We start from the raw sequence: 19,318 nt of genomic DNA, 5'->3' as shown, positions 1-19,318 counted from the left end.
TCCCGTCAGGAACAGCGTCCGTGCCTGTGGTTCCTACCTGCTCACCGCAGCTCGACTCAGCCGTCACGTCTACACGGGCTGCTGGATCAGTCGCCGCAAATCACTGAACGATCAGTTCGAGCGATTTAGATAATGTAATGTAACTACAATTCCACTTGGAGCCATTTGAGGCACCTTTCAAACCTTGCAAACACACTTCAGCTGCCTTTATTTGTAACTAAACGAGGTCTTCACGGGTTCACCTCGACCCGGACCAGACCCGAAATCCAAACCAGGTCAAGTTCTAATTAGACGTCTCAGGTCCTCTTGATGGTTATAGATCGGTTCCCATTCTCCCCTCAGTCGATTTCGGGCAGGTTTCTTTTTGTTAAATTAATTGATCCATGCTGTGTTCAGGTTTTCCAGGTCAGGTCCAGAATTTAGAATCCATGAAGAACCAACATAAATACCTTTTGTCTTTGTGAATATGTGTGTGAATAAGTGTGTGTGTGTGGCTTTGGAAATACAGCAAGACAACGCAAACTGAGATTTTTTGTTTTCTTTATTGAAAAACACACAAAGTTCTACATAAAAATGTGTAATAACACAGGAGAACTGAATCATTAGTGCCAAACATGGCAACCAACCGCTTTAACTGCACAGCACAATGCGCATGTGAATAAAAATCAGGATTAGTACAATTTAAACTCATGGAGCTGCAAGCAAAATAGTATTTCAACTGAATGTGTGTGGAATGTGTTGCATACTGTCCTGTGTTGTGTCTGTGTGGCTCTGGAATGAGACGGAGACTTCCAGTGTTCCATTCAAACACGCCGCCTTCAACTCAAACAGCTTGTGTGTCTTTAACTGAGGCGACGCAGGACATCTGGACACAACCGTTTGGACGACTTTATCCAAACTTTGACAAAAAAAAATAAAGAGTTAGTGTCGCTTTCTCTAACAAAAATCAATTGCACTCTAAAATTGATTGTTTTTACCTCATAAATTAGCCTAAAATACAAAGTGATTATCATCTCACTTCAGAGTAATAAGTGCTTAGCCTCGGTCTGCAACAGCAGCCTGCTGTTTCTAAACACAACAAACGGGTTCTGGCCCAGACGCGGCGCCTCTTCTTCAGGCCCAAATACACATTGGGCTTCTCAGCATTTCGCAACTTCCTTTGGTAAATATTTTGGAAGGCCTACGTAGTAATTGTCTGTGTCTTAGTTTAGGAAAGGGTGGAGCTTTAGTTCTGTTATCAGTACTCTGGAATGTGTCGTAGCACCTGAACAGGGTCATGATCCGTCACATCTCCCTGTGAAGGACTGTGGGGGGGAGGGGGGGCAACGTAGTCCAAGCAAGTAGAGTCCACATGACCTGAGGTATTGTTGCGGGTGGAGTGGGGCGATTGAACGAGGCGACGGGGGCATCGTGTGCTTTGCGACAGGTTTTTTTGGTCACTGAATACAATTACTGATAGTTGCATTTAATATTGAGCTTTTCCATGCTTTAATGGCGATCTGTGTGTGTGTGTGTGTGTGTGTAGCTGGTTTCATATAGCCCGTGTGCTGTGAGTACATTAACAGTAGGCCGCGACCTACATCACTCTGTACCGGGTCTTAACAAGTGCAAACATTGTGGTTACCGTGGTGCGATGTGTTCCGACTGTAAGACATCCCAGTGTTTACATTAAAAACAGCTTATATGTACTTTAGATGTTAGCTGGCTGGACAATGAGCAGCTAATAAGCCGGTTAGATAAGAGGAATATGATGCCTTTCTCTCGATTCTCCTGAAATGTTTGTATTTTCTTTTTTGAAGCTGCTGGCTACAGAACACACAACGTCAAGCAGTCATTTCTATCTTTTGCGAAAACAAAGCAAAGCTATTTTTGTTATGGGTGTCGTCACGATGCAGAGGAGAAGTTTAGGTTAGTGATGGTTGAACGGAGGCCGTGCCCAAGGTCGGAATACTCCAGTCACACAACAGCGAGCAAACAAAAACGTTTCTTTGACAGATGAAAGCTCATGACAGCAGGCGAACAATGGCAGCAGGACTCTGGTACCTGGTCCACCCGTGTGTTTGTCACTACTGGACCTTGGGCACTCCCTGCTGGCTAACGTTAGGATTAATGGAGGAGTGCAACTTTTTTTTTTTACTTTTTCTTCTCTTTTTAAAACCACACCACCTGACTAGTCGGTGCACTGAAGCTGCAGGTGGTTTGGCGGTGGATTCCTGAGGACTAGCTGGTGAGGAGTACTTGTGTCGAGCTTTCCGTCCCCACGTCCGTGTCGGGGCTCTGGCTGTCTGTGCGTGTGCCTGTGCTCGTGTCGCCGCTCCAGTCGACAGAGGCCGGAAAGGCGGGTAGTGGCGCGGCGGGTGCGGTCGGGGTCGCCTGGGGCCCCGGGGCCGCAGCGGTGGCGGAGGTGCAGGACAAGGGGGAGACGGGCGAGAAGAGGGAGGAGCAGAGGAGCTTGACGGGGCAGAAGGCCGAACCCCTGGGGATGAAGTTCACCTTGTTCTTGTCGGGGCAGGAGAAGAGAGGGAAGCCTTTTGATTTGCGAGACCTGGAAGGAAGTGGAGAAGAGATCGGGCCGGTTATTTATAATCTGATTAGACGATAAGGAAAATCAAGGAAATCGTGGAAAATTGATTAATTATTTTAATGATGTCATGCAGGCATTAAGGTGAGCAGAGCGTGAAATGAAAGGAAACACTTACACCATCTCCTCGAACACCTTGACCCTCTCGCAGCCCTCTGGTGGCTCCCGTTTGAACATGTAGCTGTTGTTGGGTTTGGGGGAGGTGGCAAACTTGGGCAGAGGAGAACTGCATACGCCGTCTGTACACGGAGGACAGGACAGAACGTTAAGCACATTACACATAATAATGAACAGATAAAGATCCCCAGCCTGTATGTTGTTACAATTCACTCACAATCCTAGTAATTCTGTCTGTGTACTGGTGTTTAATGTACTTCTGCCTAAATGTCCTCACAGCTGATAATGTAGTAGAGTAGAGCTTATTGTGTGTGTGTGTGTGTGTGTGTGTGTGTGTGTGTGTGTGTGTGTGTGTGTGTGTGTGTGTGTGTGTGTGTGTGTGTGTGTGTGTGTGTGTGTGTGTACCTTTGTCGATGTCCTCGGCAGAGCAGGGGCTTCCGTCGGGGGACTGGAGGTGATCGGGGCTGCAGGGGCGAGGTGACAGGCTAGAGTCGCCACTGGAGGGAGCCTGGGTGTCCGTGTCGCGCGTGTCCCCACTGTTGCTATAGCGATGGGGGGGAAAGGGTGCACGCCGGCCATCCAGTACGTCCATGGCCTGCGAGGTCAGAGGAGACGGTGAGGATCCTAAACTGGCTCGTATCTCAAAAGATCAAGCTTTCACTCCCCATCCCAGCTGATGGGTCCCGGTTCAACACACTCGAGTGATGTTTTCCTAGATTAAGGGCAATGTTGAAACATATCCCAAATGTAAGAGTGACTGGAGGTTCAAAAGGCCTCTGCTGTGTGTGTCTGCATGTTTAAAGGGCAGACGGAGCAGCAGATGGCCGTACGCTGATACTGGATGTTCAGTGTGACCTGCAGCGTTCTGAGCCCAGCTGATTGAAATGGAAGAGCAGAAAACAGGCGAGCTGTAAATCTGTGCAAATGTGTGCCTTTCTAAGCGTGTTTCAGCCGGGAGTGTGTGTGCGTGTGCGTGCGTTTTTCTGAGGGAGCAACTTTACAGACCTGCCAAGTTCTACTATCCCACATCAGATAAGATTTACAGTTCTCCTCGCCTCTCTGCCATTTAATTCAGCGTCTCCTAACTGACTGACTGCACATGACTTCACAAGTGTGTGTGTGGGGGTGTGTGTATTCGTTATAGTGATTTTTAAGGGCCCAAGCAGTTATTTTTAACCATTTCCTTTCCATTAATATATTCACTCAAAGTAAGGATTTATAATAATAATACATTTTATTTGTAGAGCACTTTTCATAGTTAAAAACAATCTCAAAGTGATATCAGATTTTTATGTAGATCTGTGTGTTGCTCTGCCGGTAAACAAAGAGTTAATGACTCCCAAAGCATTATAGTAAATGCTCAAATAAAAAGCTCAATCAATAACCCAAATTCAGATCAGGGATTAATTCCATTAGTATGACATCATGAAGATGAGTGAAGTATTGAGATATTGAGAGCGAGCAGCCGTCTGAACTCCAGCTTCCTGCTGAGGCTTCACAGTGCCGACATTCCAGCGGCTCATGGGACAGAATTGATTATTTATTTACAAGGATTTTAATGTGAACACAAGCAGGGGCTGCTGGGTTCACAGCCACAAAATAAAATCCAAACTACACAACAACACTCCTGTTAGTCAAGCTTGATGTCCTTTTGTATTATAGTTACTTTTATTTGGATGTTTTAACTCTTCCTGCATTACGTCATATTTAATTAAAGGAGTGTTTTATTAATCCAAATATTTGTGTTATCTTTCTTTGCCATTACTTTTATCTATGTTTATAAAAACTCATATTCTGACACACACACACACACACACACACACACACACACACACACACACACACACACACACACACACACACACACACACACACACACACACACACACACACACACACACACACACACACACACACACACACACACACACACCTGTATCCCCTGCTCCCAGTTCTCTCGGATGAAGACATTCTCCAGCTCGTGGTTGATGCCCTCCACACTGCTGGGCACTCTGGATATGAAAGATTTTGGCACCGAGATTGTCGACAAGGCTGATGAAGTTCCCTTATACTAGAGAGAGAGAGACACAAACAAAGGATTAACAACAAAACACCCAGTACAACAACCCAGTATCCAATTATTAATTATCTAATTACCTTACAGACAGAAACACACCCACACACCCACAGAGCAATCACAACCTGCATACTTCTGCTTTGATGCCAAGATGGAGTCAAATGCTGCCGAGCCAGTAAGAGGCTGGAGCCGATTCAAATGTGTTCATGGCGTGAGATTAAATGTCATAAGGATCTACCACAGGCCCATAATGACATTTGCACATAATTGTTTATGTTTATGTTCACTTTCCCACAGCGGTTGATGTGCACCGTTTCTGGGCACCTGTTAATGAAGGAAGCACAAATAGGAGGAGGGCGAGGAGAGGAAACGTGTCTGGACATGTCCTGCTCTCTCTCTCTGCCTGACACAGCTGGTCAGAATGAGGACACATTAACCAGACATGCCTAGGCAAAGGCAGTGCAACATAAAGCAACAGTATGGATTGATCAAATATTATTATGAAAAAAACATGCTTTAAGTATGTAGAGGTGACATGGCTTCACCTGCTGACAGTAGCAGAGTGCTGTAGGCGCCTTACAATCATTGGAATAATAAGAGTGAATACACACAGAGCCACCCTGATAACGCTACACAACTTAAACCTCCACCAAGCAGCTCTATTTACTTGCGTTTGTCAGCAGGATGTCACAAAACGCCAGAGATTTTTGGCTGATAACTTTTGAACAGTAAGTTCTAGAATCCAAAATTGGTTAAATCTGCATGCATGCCTACATATGGGACTATAACAGTCGACTAGCTTGGCAGAGGTATGCGCTCTGAATCCCTCGCAGTTCACACGGTGATGTAGAATGCGACCGTGTTCATATTCAGGTCCCTTATCTTTAGCAGCTGTGATGTTCTGTTTTTTATATGCGTGTGTGTGTGTGTGTGCGCGCAGGGAGCCGGGCTGCTAGGTGACGTTATCATTTAGCTTCTGTCAGGGTCAGAGCTGGCATCACCCGAGCTCAAGTTAATGTTTTCACCTGAAAGCAGCAAGTCATGGACTGGTGTTGGCGAGGTCTGGGTGTGGACATGAATAACTCACCTGGGACTGGCATGCAGCACTGTGCTGTGCTTGTTGTGGCAGCTGCAGTGAGCTCTGCTCCCTGTCTTTGCTCTGCCGGCTGACCTGTTTGCTTCGCTGCAACTGCTGCCTCAGTTTAGCAATCTGCTGGAAGAAAAACCAGCAAATCACACCTCAGCAAGTGACGCCCGGACATTCAGAGCCGGAGTAATGTGGCAATATTTCTGTCAATGCAGGCACATTAAAACTTCTATAACTCATATTCTGACTGGGTAGATATACTTTATTGATCCCAGGAGGGAGATTGTCAGCGTCGGTTACTAAAGCGATAAAGTGATCGTATTCCCCAGCATCTGAATCTGGAGTCGTGTAAAGATAAGAAGATAAATGAATGAAGCCGGGACGGAGCAGCACTTTGCTTCCGTGTGTGAACGACTACACCACAAACACAAGAGTGACAATACGAGGATTAATTCCATCAAAATAAATCAAAGAGACCTGAGAAATGCAAACTGCATTACAAAACACACGGCCAGACTTCTGTGAACACATTTACCAAATAAAAATCTGTATTTGCAGCAGTTATCTTATATTTCACCTGACTGCACCTCATTTTCTTTTCTTTTCTATTTATTACACGACTACAGGCTGCATGTTGCACCAATCACACACATTTCCACCTGACCTGCCTTATACATTCTTAGCAGCTAGATGGGAGTCAAGCATGTCTGACTGAAGATTAATATCTTAATCAATGGGTGTTTCTGCATGTGGCCTTTGTAAAGCCTAACAGACACAGTTGTACTATGCAGACAAAGGTGTGGTCTTAGATGCTGATCTTCTAATCCAGGCAACACAGTCAACAAAGAGACGGGCTCTTTACATACGACGTCCTCCCACACATGTAAGCCGCAGAGGTTAGAGAGCCCGGGAGCAGAGATCGCTTACATGCGCTCAGACTGGAGTGACCGCCGGCAGTTGATAATGACAAGTCCGGGCCAATCCCTGTGTAACCTCAGAGGAAGAAAAGATGTTTTCCTGGCTGTGGCTCTTTGCTATTGATCGCACAGGCTGAGGCTGTGGGATCGTCTGCAGAGGCTCAACACTAACATTTTCTGGTGTACCGAGGAATACTCTGTGGCTACACTCGCACTTAAATGTCCTTCCTGAGATCTCGCCCTTAAGGTCTGACCACACGTGTGTCACACAACCTGGGAAATGGTTGTTACTATAAACAGGATGTGTCTCTGCATGTCTCCCCCTGTGTCATTACAAGCACGCCGTGTAAGATTCTGATCACAAAGCCAGCCTGAATATTTCTGTATCTGGCTTAAACAACAAAAACTGGAAGTGGGCAGATTTTTGCACGATGAGATGAATGAGTCACAATGCGATGACACAATAAATCGATTAAATTGGACTGAAACTGCTGTTGTGCGTTAGAAGAGTCATATACGTTGATCAGATACTAGAATGATCTTGAAGTGCATCCATAGCCTGCTGCCAATTAAGGCACACTGTGACCTTGACCCACCTTAACTGTGACCTTGAGATTACAGCATTTATGTCCTTAAAATAGGTCTTTCTCTACGACTAAAGCTGATGACTGCAAAGGGAATTTGTGTTGCCGAGCAGGATGTAAAAATGCTCTTTGGGGCTGCCGCTGCTTCAGGGTTGCATGCCTGAAATGTTTCCAGGGTGGAACGCGGATCCAGGAAGGTGAAATGAATAAGAAGCACCGGCGCTCATCAGGGCCCATTTACAGTGGCAGGGAACAAGGAACCCAAACTCCAAAGTACAGCAGAGGAGCTCAGCAGCCACCAGGTGACAACATGGAAGTGAATGTGCAGTCTGGAGAGTCTGAGGTAAAAGGTAGAAGACTGAGATTAACAATACCACCTTTTATGGAACTACTTCATGCTGGGACTCTTGTTTATTGATTGCTTTGCCGGAGCATCCACACGGCTTTTAAGGGAGTAGGGACGAGCAGTATCCCAACTCAACTTCCTCCCGGCTAACTAAGGAGGGAACCAGATGGCTGCTTGACAAAAAGCTCCTAGACCGTCTCTCAGAAACATATTGAGATGCAATGTTGTAGCTGAATGGGAAACAGACGGGGAGAAGGAGCTTAAATTTAGACTGTGGTCTGGAGAGCTGGAGACCTAATAGCTCCATTGTGGTTGGCTGGTTGGCCACTGAGCCAGGCAGATGGACGGGAGTGGAAACCAATCTTAAGAAGCATAATATTTAGGCTGACCTCAGATCCTAAGAAATAAAACACATTTGGAGTAAATGGAACGGACCTCAAGAACACAAACACACGCTCCGATAACGGGGCTGTGTGTTTTGTAGTAGCACCGCGAGTATCAACATAATACACACACTCTACAAGTATATACACAGAGGGGAGGGGGGAGGAGGGGGTTAATCCACTCAGCGGTGTGCCGGCCGCGGTTGTAACTTTGGCGGCTGAAGACAGAATGGGTGAAAGTACCTCTTTGAGGTGGTCTGCACTTCCCCAAGAGGCCGACCGCTGGTGAGGACTTCCCTGCTCTGCTCCCTCGTCGATCCAGAGACCTGGAGTCTGCAACACAGAAACACACACACACACACACACACGGAAACATAAAGGCGTGTGTTGTAGAAGAGGAAAACAACACACAATGTGGGTCACACACTGCAGTATGGAGTTTTCAGTCTGGGATAAGCTTTCATTGTGTAGCTGCAAAGGTAAACACACCGCCTCCCCATCCATCTTAAAGCCCAACATGAACTCATCAGCTGTGCTCTGCTTCTGCTCCAGCATAGACGAGTAAGTACAAAACATGAAATCACAAAGTCACAAGTGTGTTAAGTGTCAAAAAAACTGTTTCTTCTAATGTTGCCGACTCTCAGACTCAGACAGCAAAATGATTGTGATGTCATTGAACTGACAAAGTGATGTCAATCTGACAAAGTGATATCATCCATGCAATGATGTCATCTAAACTAACATTACAGCAATGATGTCACATTGACACATCATTCAGAAACCCAGTTCATCTCTGGCTCGACATGAAGAACCAAAGTACCTGAACTGTTAAAGAGTTTTAACTTGAACATGTTTCTTTCTTCTCAGGTCCCGGCCCCTGGCATTGCTTCTGATGCGCCAGGGTTAGACAACGTTTCCACTACTCTTTCCCACGAGCCTCAGGGAGCCTTTACAGTTTTGGCCGTCTCGCATATGACCAAAGACGGTCGGTCTCGATTGGGCAATCCTTCGCCTCCTTGTTCTTTGATGTCGGAGGCTAGAACACTCCAATGTTCTCTCGTTTTGTAGTAATGACTGTCGTGTGTTCTAAAGCAAAGCTGAGAAATCTGGTATTGATGAGATGAAGAAAACAAGTCATTGGATCCAACCCTGGGGAAACGGGGCTGCGTTCAACAGGAAAAACTGACGCCACAGCACTTTGATCGTTTCCATTAGAGAAGGCAGGACACAAAAATAACTTCTGCCGCTGTGCCTCGTCTACAGGTGAGGCCAGTTCCCAAAATCCACCGCCATTATCATCCCCGAGCATATTTTGAAAGCACACACACACCCACACACCCACACACCCACGTAAGTACATATGTGATATACAAAGCAGTCTCATCCATAGAGCATAGAGGCGGCTCTGTCTTAGTGAAAATGCCTTTTGGACCTCCGCTGCATAACGGTTAAGTTATGTAAATATATGCAAAAACTAGAGTGAGGATGTTTCATAGGCTGGACTGAGACCACATACGCATTCGCCCCTGATTATGCACATCAACACCGTCTCTGCCGCTCAAACGTCTCAGCTCAGCCGTACCAAACCTCTTAAATGTCAACGTCTTCTCACCGCCTCGTATGTGACCCCTACACACAGAAAAAGCACTATGGCTTGTGCGGACTGGCGCACACAAGCCGGATCCTATGATATGGAATATCAGACGGAATAATGAGGAGCAGCAGTGAGGCCGTTTGCACTCGCTCGCTCTCTCTCTCTCTCTCTCGCTCGCTGGCGCTGGTTTCCCCCCCGAAAAGGACAGCCGTTGAAATGGGCGCTTGTGCTCTCATAAAGGGACTACTGTGCCTGGCCATGCTGGACGGCAGATGTGTAGCTAGCCTGTAGCATTAACATTTTGCGCATGGCCCGTGGAATGACTTGTGGCGTTTGATGCCTCTGCCAAACGTTGGGGGGACTTAATGCTGCGGCCTAATCCATTCATACAGAACGCAGATTGTTGCAGAGGGGGCAGCAAACGGGTTTTACGGAACTGTGGACGCAGCCGGCGAGGACACAATAAGCTCTTGCACGTGTTCCGTGACGCTACGTGCCGTGCTATCTGCTACACGCATGATGAAGTGACACACGTGTGTTTTACTAGTTAAGGAAAAGGACAACAAATCTTACAGAATCGTGTTTAGTGGTTGAGAAATCTTAAATGTGCTCACTTTAAAAAACAATTAAGCAGGTTTCAGTAAATAAATAAAAGGGTTTTCATAAAGCTCTGTGAAAACATAAACAATTAAGCTTTTTAAAACTCTAACAAACTCATAAATGATGATCTATAAATCCACAAACTAAGTGGCACTTCGAAATGAATACAAATGGAGCTCACAGAGGAAGAATCGTTCGTCATTTACGCTGCATTCATCTTCAAATTCTCCATTATTCTTCTGAAGCAGGCACACTAAAGACCGCCTGAATCACCAGCTCAGGTCCTTCCTCTCTTCTCCCAAAAGTTGCTTGTAAACACAAACCCCTGCATGAAGCATAGCAGAAAGCTACTAAACCTGATGAATCGTTGCAGCTCGGTTGTTTGCTTCCATCTCCGTCACCTCCAACACAACCGACCGGTTCCAATCTTAACGTCTGAGCCTGTCCTTATGGTTCAAGAAGCGACTATGAGCTGAAGCTAAATCCAGCAGGACTGAAGTGAGACTGTGGCCTGCAGCGGTTGACCTCGTTGTGTGGGTTACAGGGACACTTCCAAAGCATTATTTGCCTTTTGGGTTTCAGTTTCCTCTTCAAATTCATACATGCGAGTCACTTCCTCAGGGCTTTTGATTTATGTACCAAGAATGCTGACGACATGGCATGAGGCATCCCAGTGTGTGACTGTGCCAGCGTGTCAGCGGTCCACATGTCAGGGTCCAGGTCACGGTTAACAAATAATGGACCGGTCTCTACACAACACGACTCCCGATTTCAAACCACATATCCAGCATTCTTTGAAAATAGAAGGCCGTTAAAAAATACCCCGAGCTATCCGTCCTTATTGACTCTTCTTCTCCCCCCAAAGTCATTTCACGTCGGTTAGAAGAACACCCACCTTTGTTTACCGCAGAGGCCCTTTTATCATAGCTAGCGGGTGAACTTCCGGCCTGGCTTGTGTGTGCTTTGTAGAGTTGTCTGCCAGGTGTCGAGGCTGATAATGTTGGGCTGAGATAAAGCCGTGTTACCGCGGCCTGCAGCTCGCTTCCCATTACGATCCCCCACCCAAGGGCTAACAAGCAGGCGGCATTCTCAAGAATCCAGCTCGGTTCCAGAGCAGGAAGTAATGACCGGGCTTCGATACGTCTGCCGAGGAATCTGTGCCGCTCTGTTTAGATTGCGTGCAGAGACATGTGAACAGAATGCCGCTGCTATCATCTGGCTTGGTTTAGAGATGAGGGAAAACAAGTATTCAGATGTAGCGCGATGGCTTTGTGTGTCTGTTATCTGGCCACCTTGTGAAACTCACTGAGCATTCCAGAAAAAAAGGATAAATATGACAGAGCTCTTCCAATGCCCGTACTCCAGCCTGTGCCCGCATAAAGCTACAATAAATAATGTACAAATCTGTTCACATTACGCTCATATGGAGCTAATAAGAGTGGGCTGTTATCTAATCACCAGCGATAGCAGATACCGTGTAATACGGCGCTAAAGTAGGATTAAGTGAGTTAGTGTGTGTGTGTGTGCGTGCGTTTGTGTGTGTGTCCCTCTGGCAGTGTGCGTGTCTGTCTAATCTTCATAAAGACATTCTCTGTGTTCTCTAACCACAGGGCCCAGGGCACACAGACCTATCCCGGAACACTGATTAGCATATGTATGGACCCTCTGCTCCTCCACTCCCACACAAAAGGCAGGCGGGCCATGCAGCCATGAGGGCCAGGTGGTAAGCAGTGGGATTTCATCTGGCCTCCGCCGCAGCCTGGGGGACAGGTGCAACCGGCTTCACCTCCATGCCGAGCTACATTACAGCTCAAAGGGGGGGGGGCGTCTTCAACTCGCACACCCTGCCACAAAAGGGGCCAGGAACCTTTTGTCCGCTGCATTCTGCCGTTGTTGGGTTATAAAAAGAGCTGGACCCTGGCAATGCTTGTTAACAGGAAGTGGTCTCAGACTATCCTTGGGGGAGTTTGTGCGTTTGTTTCGTTCGAGGGTTTGTCAAGTGCGTCACTCTCCTACAGTATCACAGCGCTGCCAAATGTTTTCCATTTCAATTTTCCACTGCTTCGCCAAACAGCGTTCTTAACTGGTTTTCAGATGTTTGTCAGTGTTCAATCTGAATCTTGTTGTTGATAATATCTGGACAATATTCTTCTTATTACTTTCACGGGGGAAGTTCAGTATCGATACGACTTTCATGAACTCCTGGGGAGATTCCAGAGGTAACAAATAGTGCAGGACAGGGTGTCAAACCGCCACACTGACATCACACACATCTCTGCAACACATGAAGCCAGCAGGTGTGCGAGTGTGTGTGTGTGTGTGAGAGAGTGTATACGTCCTCAGGCATGATTGTGCAACTGCATTTTTTCTTCAAGAACTGCTAATTGTTGAATTTGATTCCCCATACTTTTCCAATCTTTGAAGGAGGCCGCAGCAGTGGTGTAATTAGCCGTGTTTACCCTGCTGCACACGGCCCGCTCTCCGCTTCCTACAGCCTAGACAAAGACAGGCCAGGGGACTGAAGGGTTAAAGGGATGAAGCCCATGTAAATGAGGCTTGGCGGTCTTCATTCAGACACATGAAAGGCTCGTGTTAGAAAAGAGAGAGCAGCCCCGGTCAATGGCCTTGTCATGAATATACATATTCAATATTCTTTCATAACACAATCCCACCCCAACTCCCAAAAATATCAAGTCCTTTGAGGGAAAAACACACATCCAGCAGTCGGTCACATGACACAGCGAGTGGGTGAAGATGTGTGGGCTCCTCTCCAGGAACACTGCGCTCATGCTCAGAGTAAATCCATACACCGGCCGTATGAAGTGTTAGAATGGATTAAAGTGCGGTCTGCGGAGGAATTCTAGACTATTTACAATCAAATGCATTAAGCCCCGGTTGTAATTGGCCACAGCGGGTACATTTGTGTACTTCAGCAGCATCCCCAGCATCCTCAGCAGAGACCAGACTAGAAATGATATTTTCCTGAGTTGGCCCTTTGTTCTGTAGAGCAGAGGACATATTACTAAGCTGCAGTCACACCAGTTCTGCCTGTATTCTTCTTCTATGTGTCAGGAGAAGAAATAAAAACACTACAGCGGTGACTAAAGAGGATCTGACTGTCATTTAAAAACTGGCAAACAAACTTTACAACATCTGGCTCACACACACCTCTTCGGGCTAAACACGTTGCATTGGAGAGTGACTGAGTTCATCTCGAGTCCCTTCAGGGCGACTGCAGGATTACCGTAATTACCTCAGTAAGCCTCAGGCACGCTACCAATCCATTATCTGGAGTGTTCCTCACTCTGTTAGATATTACAATTATACAAAATCACACCTTCTCCTGATTTCATAATCACATGTGGCAAAATTGCAAATTTGGTTGTCCAGCATTAGGAGGAATGACTCATTATTTAGAAGCTTTGGTTGCTGCAGATGCAGAGGAGCAGAGCAGATGAGGTGGACGTACCTGTGTGGCCTTGTCTTTCATACAGGAGGGGTAGGGTCCGTGCGAGTCCCGGGGCCACTGGCCTGTGAGGTACGGCCCTGTGATGGCATCTAGAGAAGATGTCCGTCGGATGGCACTGGAACTCCGGACCTGTAACTTGGACCTCTCTGCTCCTGCTGTGAATTAGGAAACAACAAAGTCACGTAAGACAAACCACACACCAAAGCAAGCGTCGGTACATAGTGAGCAATTCTCTCAGAGAAACGTTTGTGACCTCCAATGAGCTGACTTTCCTCGATTGTCAATAAGACTAAACTGGTGATATTACACTCAGTCATTGAGCAAATACTCTCATGGTGAACTTGCAGCCAGGCCTGGGGGGGGGTTGGGGTTCTCCTGAGGGCAATTTCTAGTGGTGTACAGTGTCTCTAAGAATATAATATAAGGCTGTTACAACCATTCACCAACCACAAGCAGGAAGTGTTTTTTCATCCACAAGTATCAAGTTTTACTGTCACAACATGTTGGTTTTCTTAGCCTGGTTTATTGAACTCTGCAGTGGACTTGGAGCCCAAAATGGATTGTAGGTGGATCCCCACATTTACCAGACCAGAAATGTTTCAGCGACCTTAAGCCCCTTTAGCAGAGGAGAGAATTACTCAACCATATCCCTGGATAAGAGTGTTACAAAATGAGTGGCAAGCTACAGCTGGGATTTCCTCTTATTTCAACTCGGGTAGTAACTGCTGCACGCTTTCCCATTCAAATGTCATCTGGAAGGATCGACTGTATCGACAAGAAATATGATTGATGTAATTAGAGGTTCTATGCCATTAGTAGCTGTTGAACCTTGCAGTCAGCACCGACACTAAACTGTGACGCCGTTCTGCAACAAACCTGCTCTCCGGTGTTCTAATCTCTCCTGGTTTCAAAGTATGGTCTATTATGCCAGTATTAGTACAGAGCAAACAGCAGGCCAGAGGACCTCAGGCCCGAAGCGAAGCCTGAGCAGCAGTATCTGATGTTACAAGAGCAGTGTGCTGTGAGCCAGAGCAGTTAAGCACACACACCACCCACATAAGAACTCATAAACAACCACACCACAATGCACATCAATACTGCCTGCATCCACTCAACATTCCTGCAGTGACATGTAGTTAAAAAAAAAAGAAAAAAGAAGCAGCAGCAGAGGGAAAAACAACACAAGCCTGAGACACACAAGCATGAGAGCAACATGAGACTGCAGTGAGAAGTGGATTAAAGTTATTAAGTCACCAATCACAACTGTGCCACTGCCAAAAGGGAAACGTAAGCTTCTTCCTTTCCGTATTCAAAGAGTAGGAAAGCACGAGGAGCATGATCAGGAAATATGCTCATTAGTGTGCTCCTTGTCTGAGCAGGCCAAGGCAGAGGCCTGTCCGACGTGAATACACAAGCTAACACACAGACTCAACTATCTACATGAGGCACCTCTCTCTCTCTCTCTCTCGCTCGCTCTCTCTCCCTCTCCTAGTAGAACTACACAGCCGCTCATTGTTGCTCTTTGTTCAGAGAATACACTGGCTTACCCACCCAAAGGTATTGCCTAAGTAAGCTCACTGGGCTACAGTAAAATTCCCTGAAGCATTGTAGACAAAGGAAGCAGGATAAATTTCCATCAATATTGATATAGGCCAAGCCAGTGCTCTCAGAACTGGGCTTGTGGTTATTTTCCATCGCGCCCCCCCCCCCACTTGCCAGACTAGAATAATGTCCTGATGAGAAAAAAGAAACACTGTGAGAGAAGTGAAGACATCAAAGACGTCCATCTGCTTATTTCAGCCATAACTTGTGTGGCGAGTTTGATATTGAAAGGAAGATTTCCTGGTTCCACCTTAAGAACTTTCCTTCGCCAGATATTCAGCAAACGGTGAAAACGTTTCTGAATTTCAAGGAATCAAATTCCTGGTTTATGGACGGGACGGAAGAAGAAAATGTGAAAACTAACATGTGGTCCAGATCAATAAACCCCAGGATAAAGTTTTCCTGGAGGATTTCACAGAGCTGCACGACAGAATGAAATTAAACTAGTGATCAGGATGTGAACTGAATCACATCACCACACTTATGGCATCTCATAAATATGATAGCAAATGTAAATGAAAGGCTCAATTAAATGTCTACTTTGCAATTATCTTGCATTACTCACAGTAGAAGCTTTTTCACTTAAGGTTATGGTTAAGACAGCCATTATACTGCCATTAAAGCCAAAGAATATGTATTATTTTTCATATATCATGTAAACGCCACTATGCAAAGTAAAATGCATTATTAACCCCGAGAAAGGTTGAACTTCCTAAACTGGAGACTCTCCTGAAACTACAAATATTAGTATTGAGTGTGTGTTAATGTAGTGAGTGACAGTTGGGTCATGGATGCTGCTCAGTAAACCTGCTGGAGAAGTGCAAGCAGGGAGTTAATCAGCCATCTTTGACTTTACCTTGGCCAGGTGCTTTGAAGTCCATCAGCTGGCCAGGAAACGGAGCGTTAGCATTTCTTAGCACGAGTCGAGCTGGTTATGCTAACAATGCTAACTCTTAAGTTCCAGCTGCTACAGTCAGTCTAAGTTCAGGCTGAAAAGCTGCAGGAAAGAGGGAAGCCCCATCAGAATTGACCGATTCGAGCCACACGTTTGTTTTCCCATATGGACCTAGTCTGCAGTTTGAATGGGAGGTGACAATGAAGCAGGCCCGTTTCAGCACAGCCGGCACTTTGACACAGAGTGTCATTGTTGGAGCGGTGCGGTGAGCAGATGATGTCATGCTGGTGAACCTAAAAGGTCATGGGGTGACATAATCTACTTCAACCCTGTGCTGGTGACACTTCCATCATCAGACTATGACCTCTGTGATGTAAAGACTCCATAAATGCCAGTGTTGCCATGGGCGATTGTTTCCACCTAATTGCATGCATGAAGTTACAGTAGATCATTGAGAAAGAAAGGATGAACATTTCAAGCTTATCATCTACTGTAACTCGCAGACATCATCAATCACATCCAGCTGTGGTGAAAGATGTAAAATATATGATTCAGATTTTTTAGCTCGTCCAGTTCCTCCAAAGGGGCGGGACCGTTTCCACCGGTCATTACATTTCAATTTGTGGCCGCTTGCCACCAAACCCACAATGAAATGATCATGGGCGTCATCTGAGACGTCTTGCGCATGTTTAGACTGGGAGGTCACAACCATCAACGAGGGTTAAGTCTCCATCATCACTACTGACATGGGACACTGGCCAGGGTCATGGGTCATCTCTATCGGAAGCCTAAGGTATGCGAGGCACTCCACCCGGGTGGGAAATCAACACCAACTTGGAGCCGAACACGGCTGAAATGCGTCTGTAGTGGGTATGTCTGCCTACTCAGTTGTTGTGTAAAGGGTGTGTTTCCTGCCTGGTATGGTACACTGGTCAAGGTTGGAGGTCATCCCGTTCAAAGCACTGAGGAATGCGAGGCATGGCATTGCACCGTCACGAACATAGCTCTCAACTCCACAATTACAACAACACCACCACATTCAGGCAAGGAGGCTGCCATTTTGGTTAAAGGTGATAGGGAGAAGCTATTAAATGTGTCTTAATGGATGCAGCATTGATCTAGTTTGGTGCACTGTACTTGGTGAGAGTGGATGGTGATTCATGAAGTGATGGTACTAAGTGCAAAAAGTCATCGCAGGGAAAGTACCTGGTTGCTTCAATGTTAAAATGGCCAACATTTAGAAATCCTCACCACAGTTAACAGAGCAGAATGAGTCTCAAATGTTTCCAGTTACTGGAAGCATCACTGTGCATTTCAAACACTTGCCACATAGTATGTGGTTATGCGTGCGTCTTCTACAGAAAACACAGGCTACAGAAAATAGCTGTAATTCTTCCCCCAAAAAATGCTGCGTTGGCCTATGAAGAGATACTGCTACTAGTCTGAAAAAGCAGCCACAGTGTCGATATCTGGCAGGAGAGGCTGTCACATAAACAAGATTTAGCGAGGCAGTGGAAAAGGCTGATTTAAGGCTGCCTGGACTCATGTCCTCCTAAAGGAGCAGCTGAGCGTGACATGAAACGACACTGCTCCTGCCTGTATTATCCAAGGCAACATGCTGAGGCTCAGCACATGCTCCGAGCGTGTGTGTGTGCGTGGTGCTGCTCGGCTCAGTGTGTGTGAAGTAGGGTCAAAAAAGGCAACACCTGGCCATTTCCTGAGCTCTGCTGTCTGCAGGGACTGACGTGGCCCGTTTACACTTAGTGCCAATTCTCTCCTCCCCTCTCTGTCAAAGGTCCATAGGAAGTATAAGCAGCACTCTATTCTCTTTACGAGAGCCTAATTGTGCAAGTGGATGAAGGCTAAATAGCTAATGCATCAACCTACTAAGAGGCAAGTGCCAGCCTTGCTCCACACGTACAGGCTATATCCCCAAATATGAGCATTAACCCCATTAGTGCCCACTAACGAACAATAAAATATAACTGTAAACTCTTCTCCAAGGAGTTGACCGGAAAAAGTTACGAGAACTCATCAGACAACAACACATGGTGCAGAGAGGTGACATGGCACTCCTCGGCCTAGCTCATGTGAGGTAAATGAGCCGAGAAAGAACTTTTGTTGTTTTTACCTCTGTAAACTGGCGAGTCTGGAGGACAGGATGAGTCCTTATTTTCGGGAGAAAGTCTCTGTTTGGGAATCCCAATTCCCGAACTCAGTGTGGGGCTCGGGGGAGGACTCGAGCCTCGGCTGCTTGTGGCTCCTCCGACGCCGACGCCGAGGGTCTGAGCCCGCGTCGGGCTGCTCTGACCCCCGCGCAGGAGCTGGTAGGGCACGGTGGCACGGATGGGGTGCAAGCGGCAGCTGCTGTTGCTGGACGAACCGGGGGAGCCCGCGTTGCTGCGTCTCACCCTCGGCTGCTGGAGCGAATTGCTGGGGGTTGACATTCTCCGACAATGGCGCAATTCCTTTTGCGGTGGAACACGGAGTGGCAAAGTTGCTGCTCCTCTGGCTGAGGTGACGGCGGGGACGGTAAGATAAACATTAGCCTGTTAGCAACGATGTTAGCTTCCTTATTTTTTTTTATTTCAACTCATGCGCTCGAAGAAAAACACTCCGACACGCATATCTACTCATAAACTTACCTGGAAGATATTAAAACATGTCGTCGTGATATGTATCTATAACATATGCAACTTTAAAAAGTTCTTCTTTCTACTTGTTCGTGTCTAGGCTGAGTCTTCCAGCTCGTGCCCTGTCCTCCCCATCCTGTCCACTCTCTAAATGACAGTTGTATCGGCCAGACTGCTGGCAGATGCCTGTGGGCCGGCCACGGTCCTCTCTTCCGGGCTTCTGATTGGACGGCGGCGTTGTACAGTATCGTCGCCTATTGGTGCACTGCTTCCTATGGACTGTACTTTCGGCCAATCACCGCAGTCATGTGTGAGAGTATTTGTAAAGTTTTTTTGTGTGGAAAATGAAGATGTGGTGCTCACCAGACAAAGTAGTGCGCGTGCTTGAATCTGCTTTACAGGACTTCTACAATAAACATTACGGTACAATGTT

The 19,318-nt window shown here is 46.5% G+C and overlaps 1 protein-coding gene across 2 annotated transcripts; it reads right to left on the bottom strand.

Moving 5' to 3' along the window:
* Nucleotides 1-523: 523 nt before the first annotated feature.
* Nucleotides 524-19,111, bottom strand: glcci1b (glucocorticoid induced 1b). 2 transcript variants are annotated; one of them, XM_076150230.1, is made up of 9 exons: nucleotides 18,898-19,111; nucleotides 18,384-18,764; nucleotides 13,756-13,910; nucleotides 8,336-8,425; nucleotides 5,863-5,988; nucleotides 4,632-4,769; nucleotides 3,104-3,293; nucleotides 2,700-2,820; nucleotides 524-2,545 (listed from the first exon to the last, which is right to left on the bottom strand). In XM_076150230.1, the coding sequence occupies exons 2-9, from the start codon at nucleotides 18,697-18,699 to the stop codon at nucleotides 2,221-2,223; spliced, it is 1,461 nt and encodes a 486-aa protein (XP_076006345.1). In that variant the 5' UTR covers nucleotides 18,700-18,764; nucleotides 18,898-19,111; the 3' UTR covers nucleotides 524-2,220. The 2 variants fall into 2 exon arrangements, with proteins under 2 accessions (XP_076006345.1, XP_076006346.1); XM_076150231.1 differs by having other exon boundaries at nucleotides 5,863-5,985.
* Between the last annotated feature and the right edge of the window lie 207 nt (nucleotides 19,112-19,318).

The sequence above is a fragment of the Genypterus blacodes genome, unplaced genomic scaffold (genome assembly GCF_046128005.1).
Source record: "Genypterus blacodes isolate CSIRO-AG114 ecotype Tasmania unplaced genomic scaffold, CSIRO-AGI_Gbla_v1 ptg000052l_1, whole genome shotgun sequence".
Classification (NCBI taxonomy): Eukaryota; Metazoa; Chordata; class Actinopteri; order Ophidiiformes; family Ophidiidae; genus Genypterus; species Genypterus blacodes.
This window is presented reverse-complemented; position numbering and strand designations above follow the sequence as displayed.

Bases quoted from the DNA above. Each gene is read 5' to 3' on its own strand.
- glcci1b (XM_076150230.1), bottom strand. From the start codon at position 18,699: ATGTCAACCCCCAGCAATTCGCTCCAGCAGCCGAGGGTGAGACGCAGC. The intron at 13,911-18,383 runs GTAAAAACAACA...CCTAATTCACAG, and splicing joins AGACTCGCCAGTTTACAGAG to CAGGAGCAGAGAGGTCCAAG. The intron at 3,294-4,631 runs GTGTGTGTGTGT...CTGACCTCGCAG, and splicing joins ACTGGGAGCAGGGGATACAG to GCCATGGACGTACTGGATGG.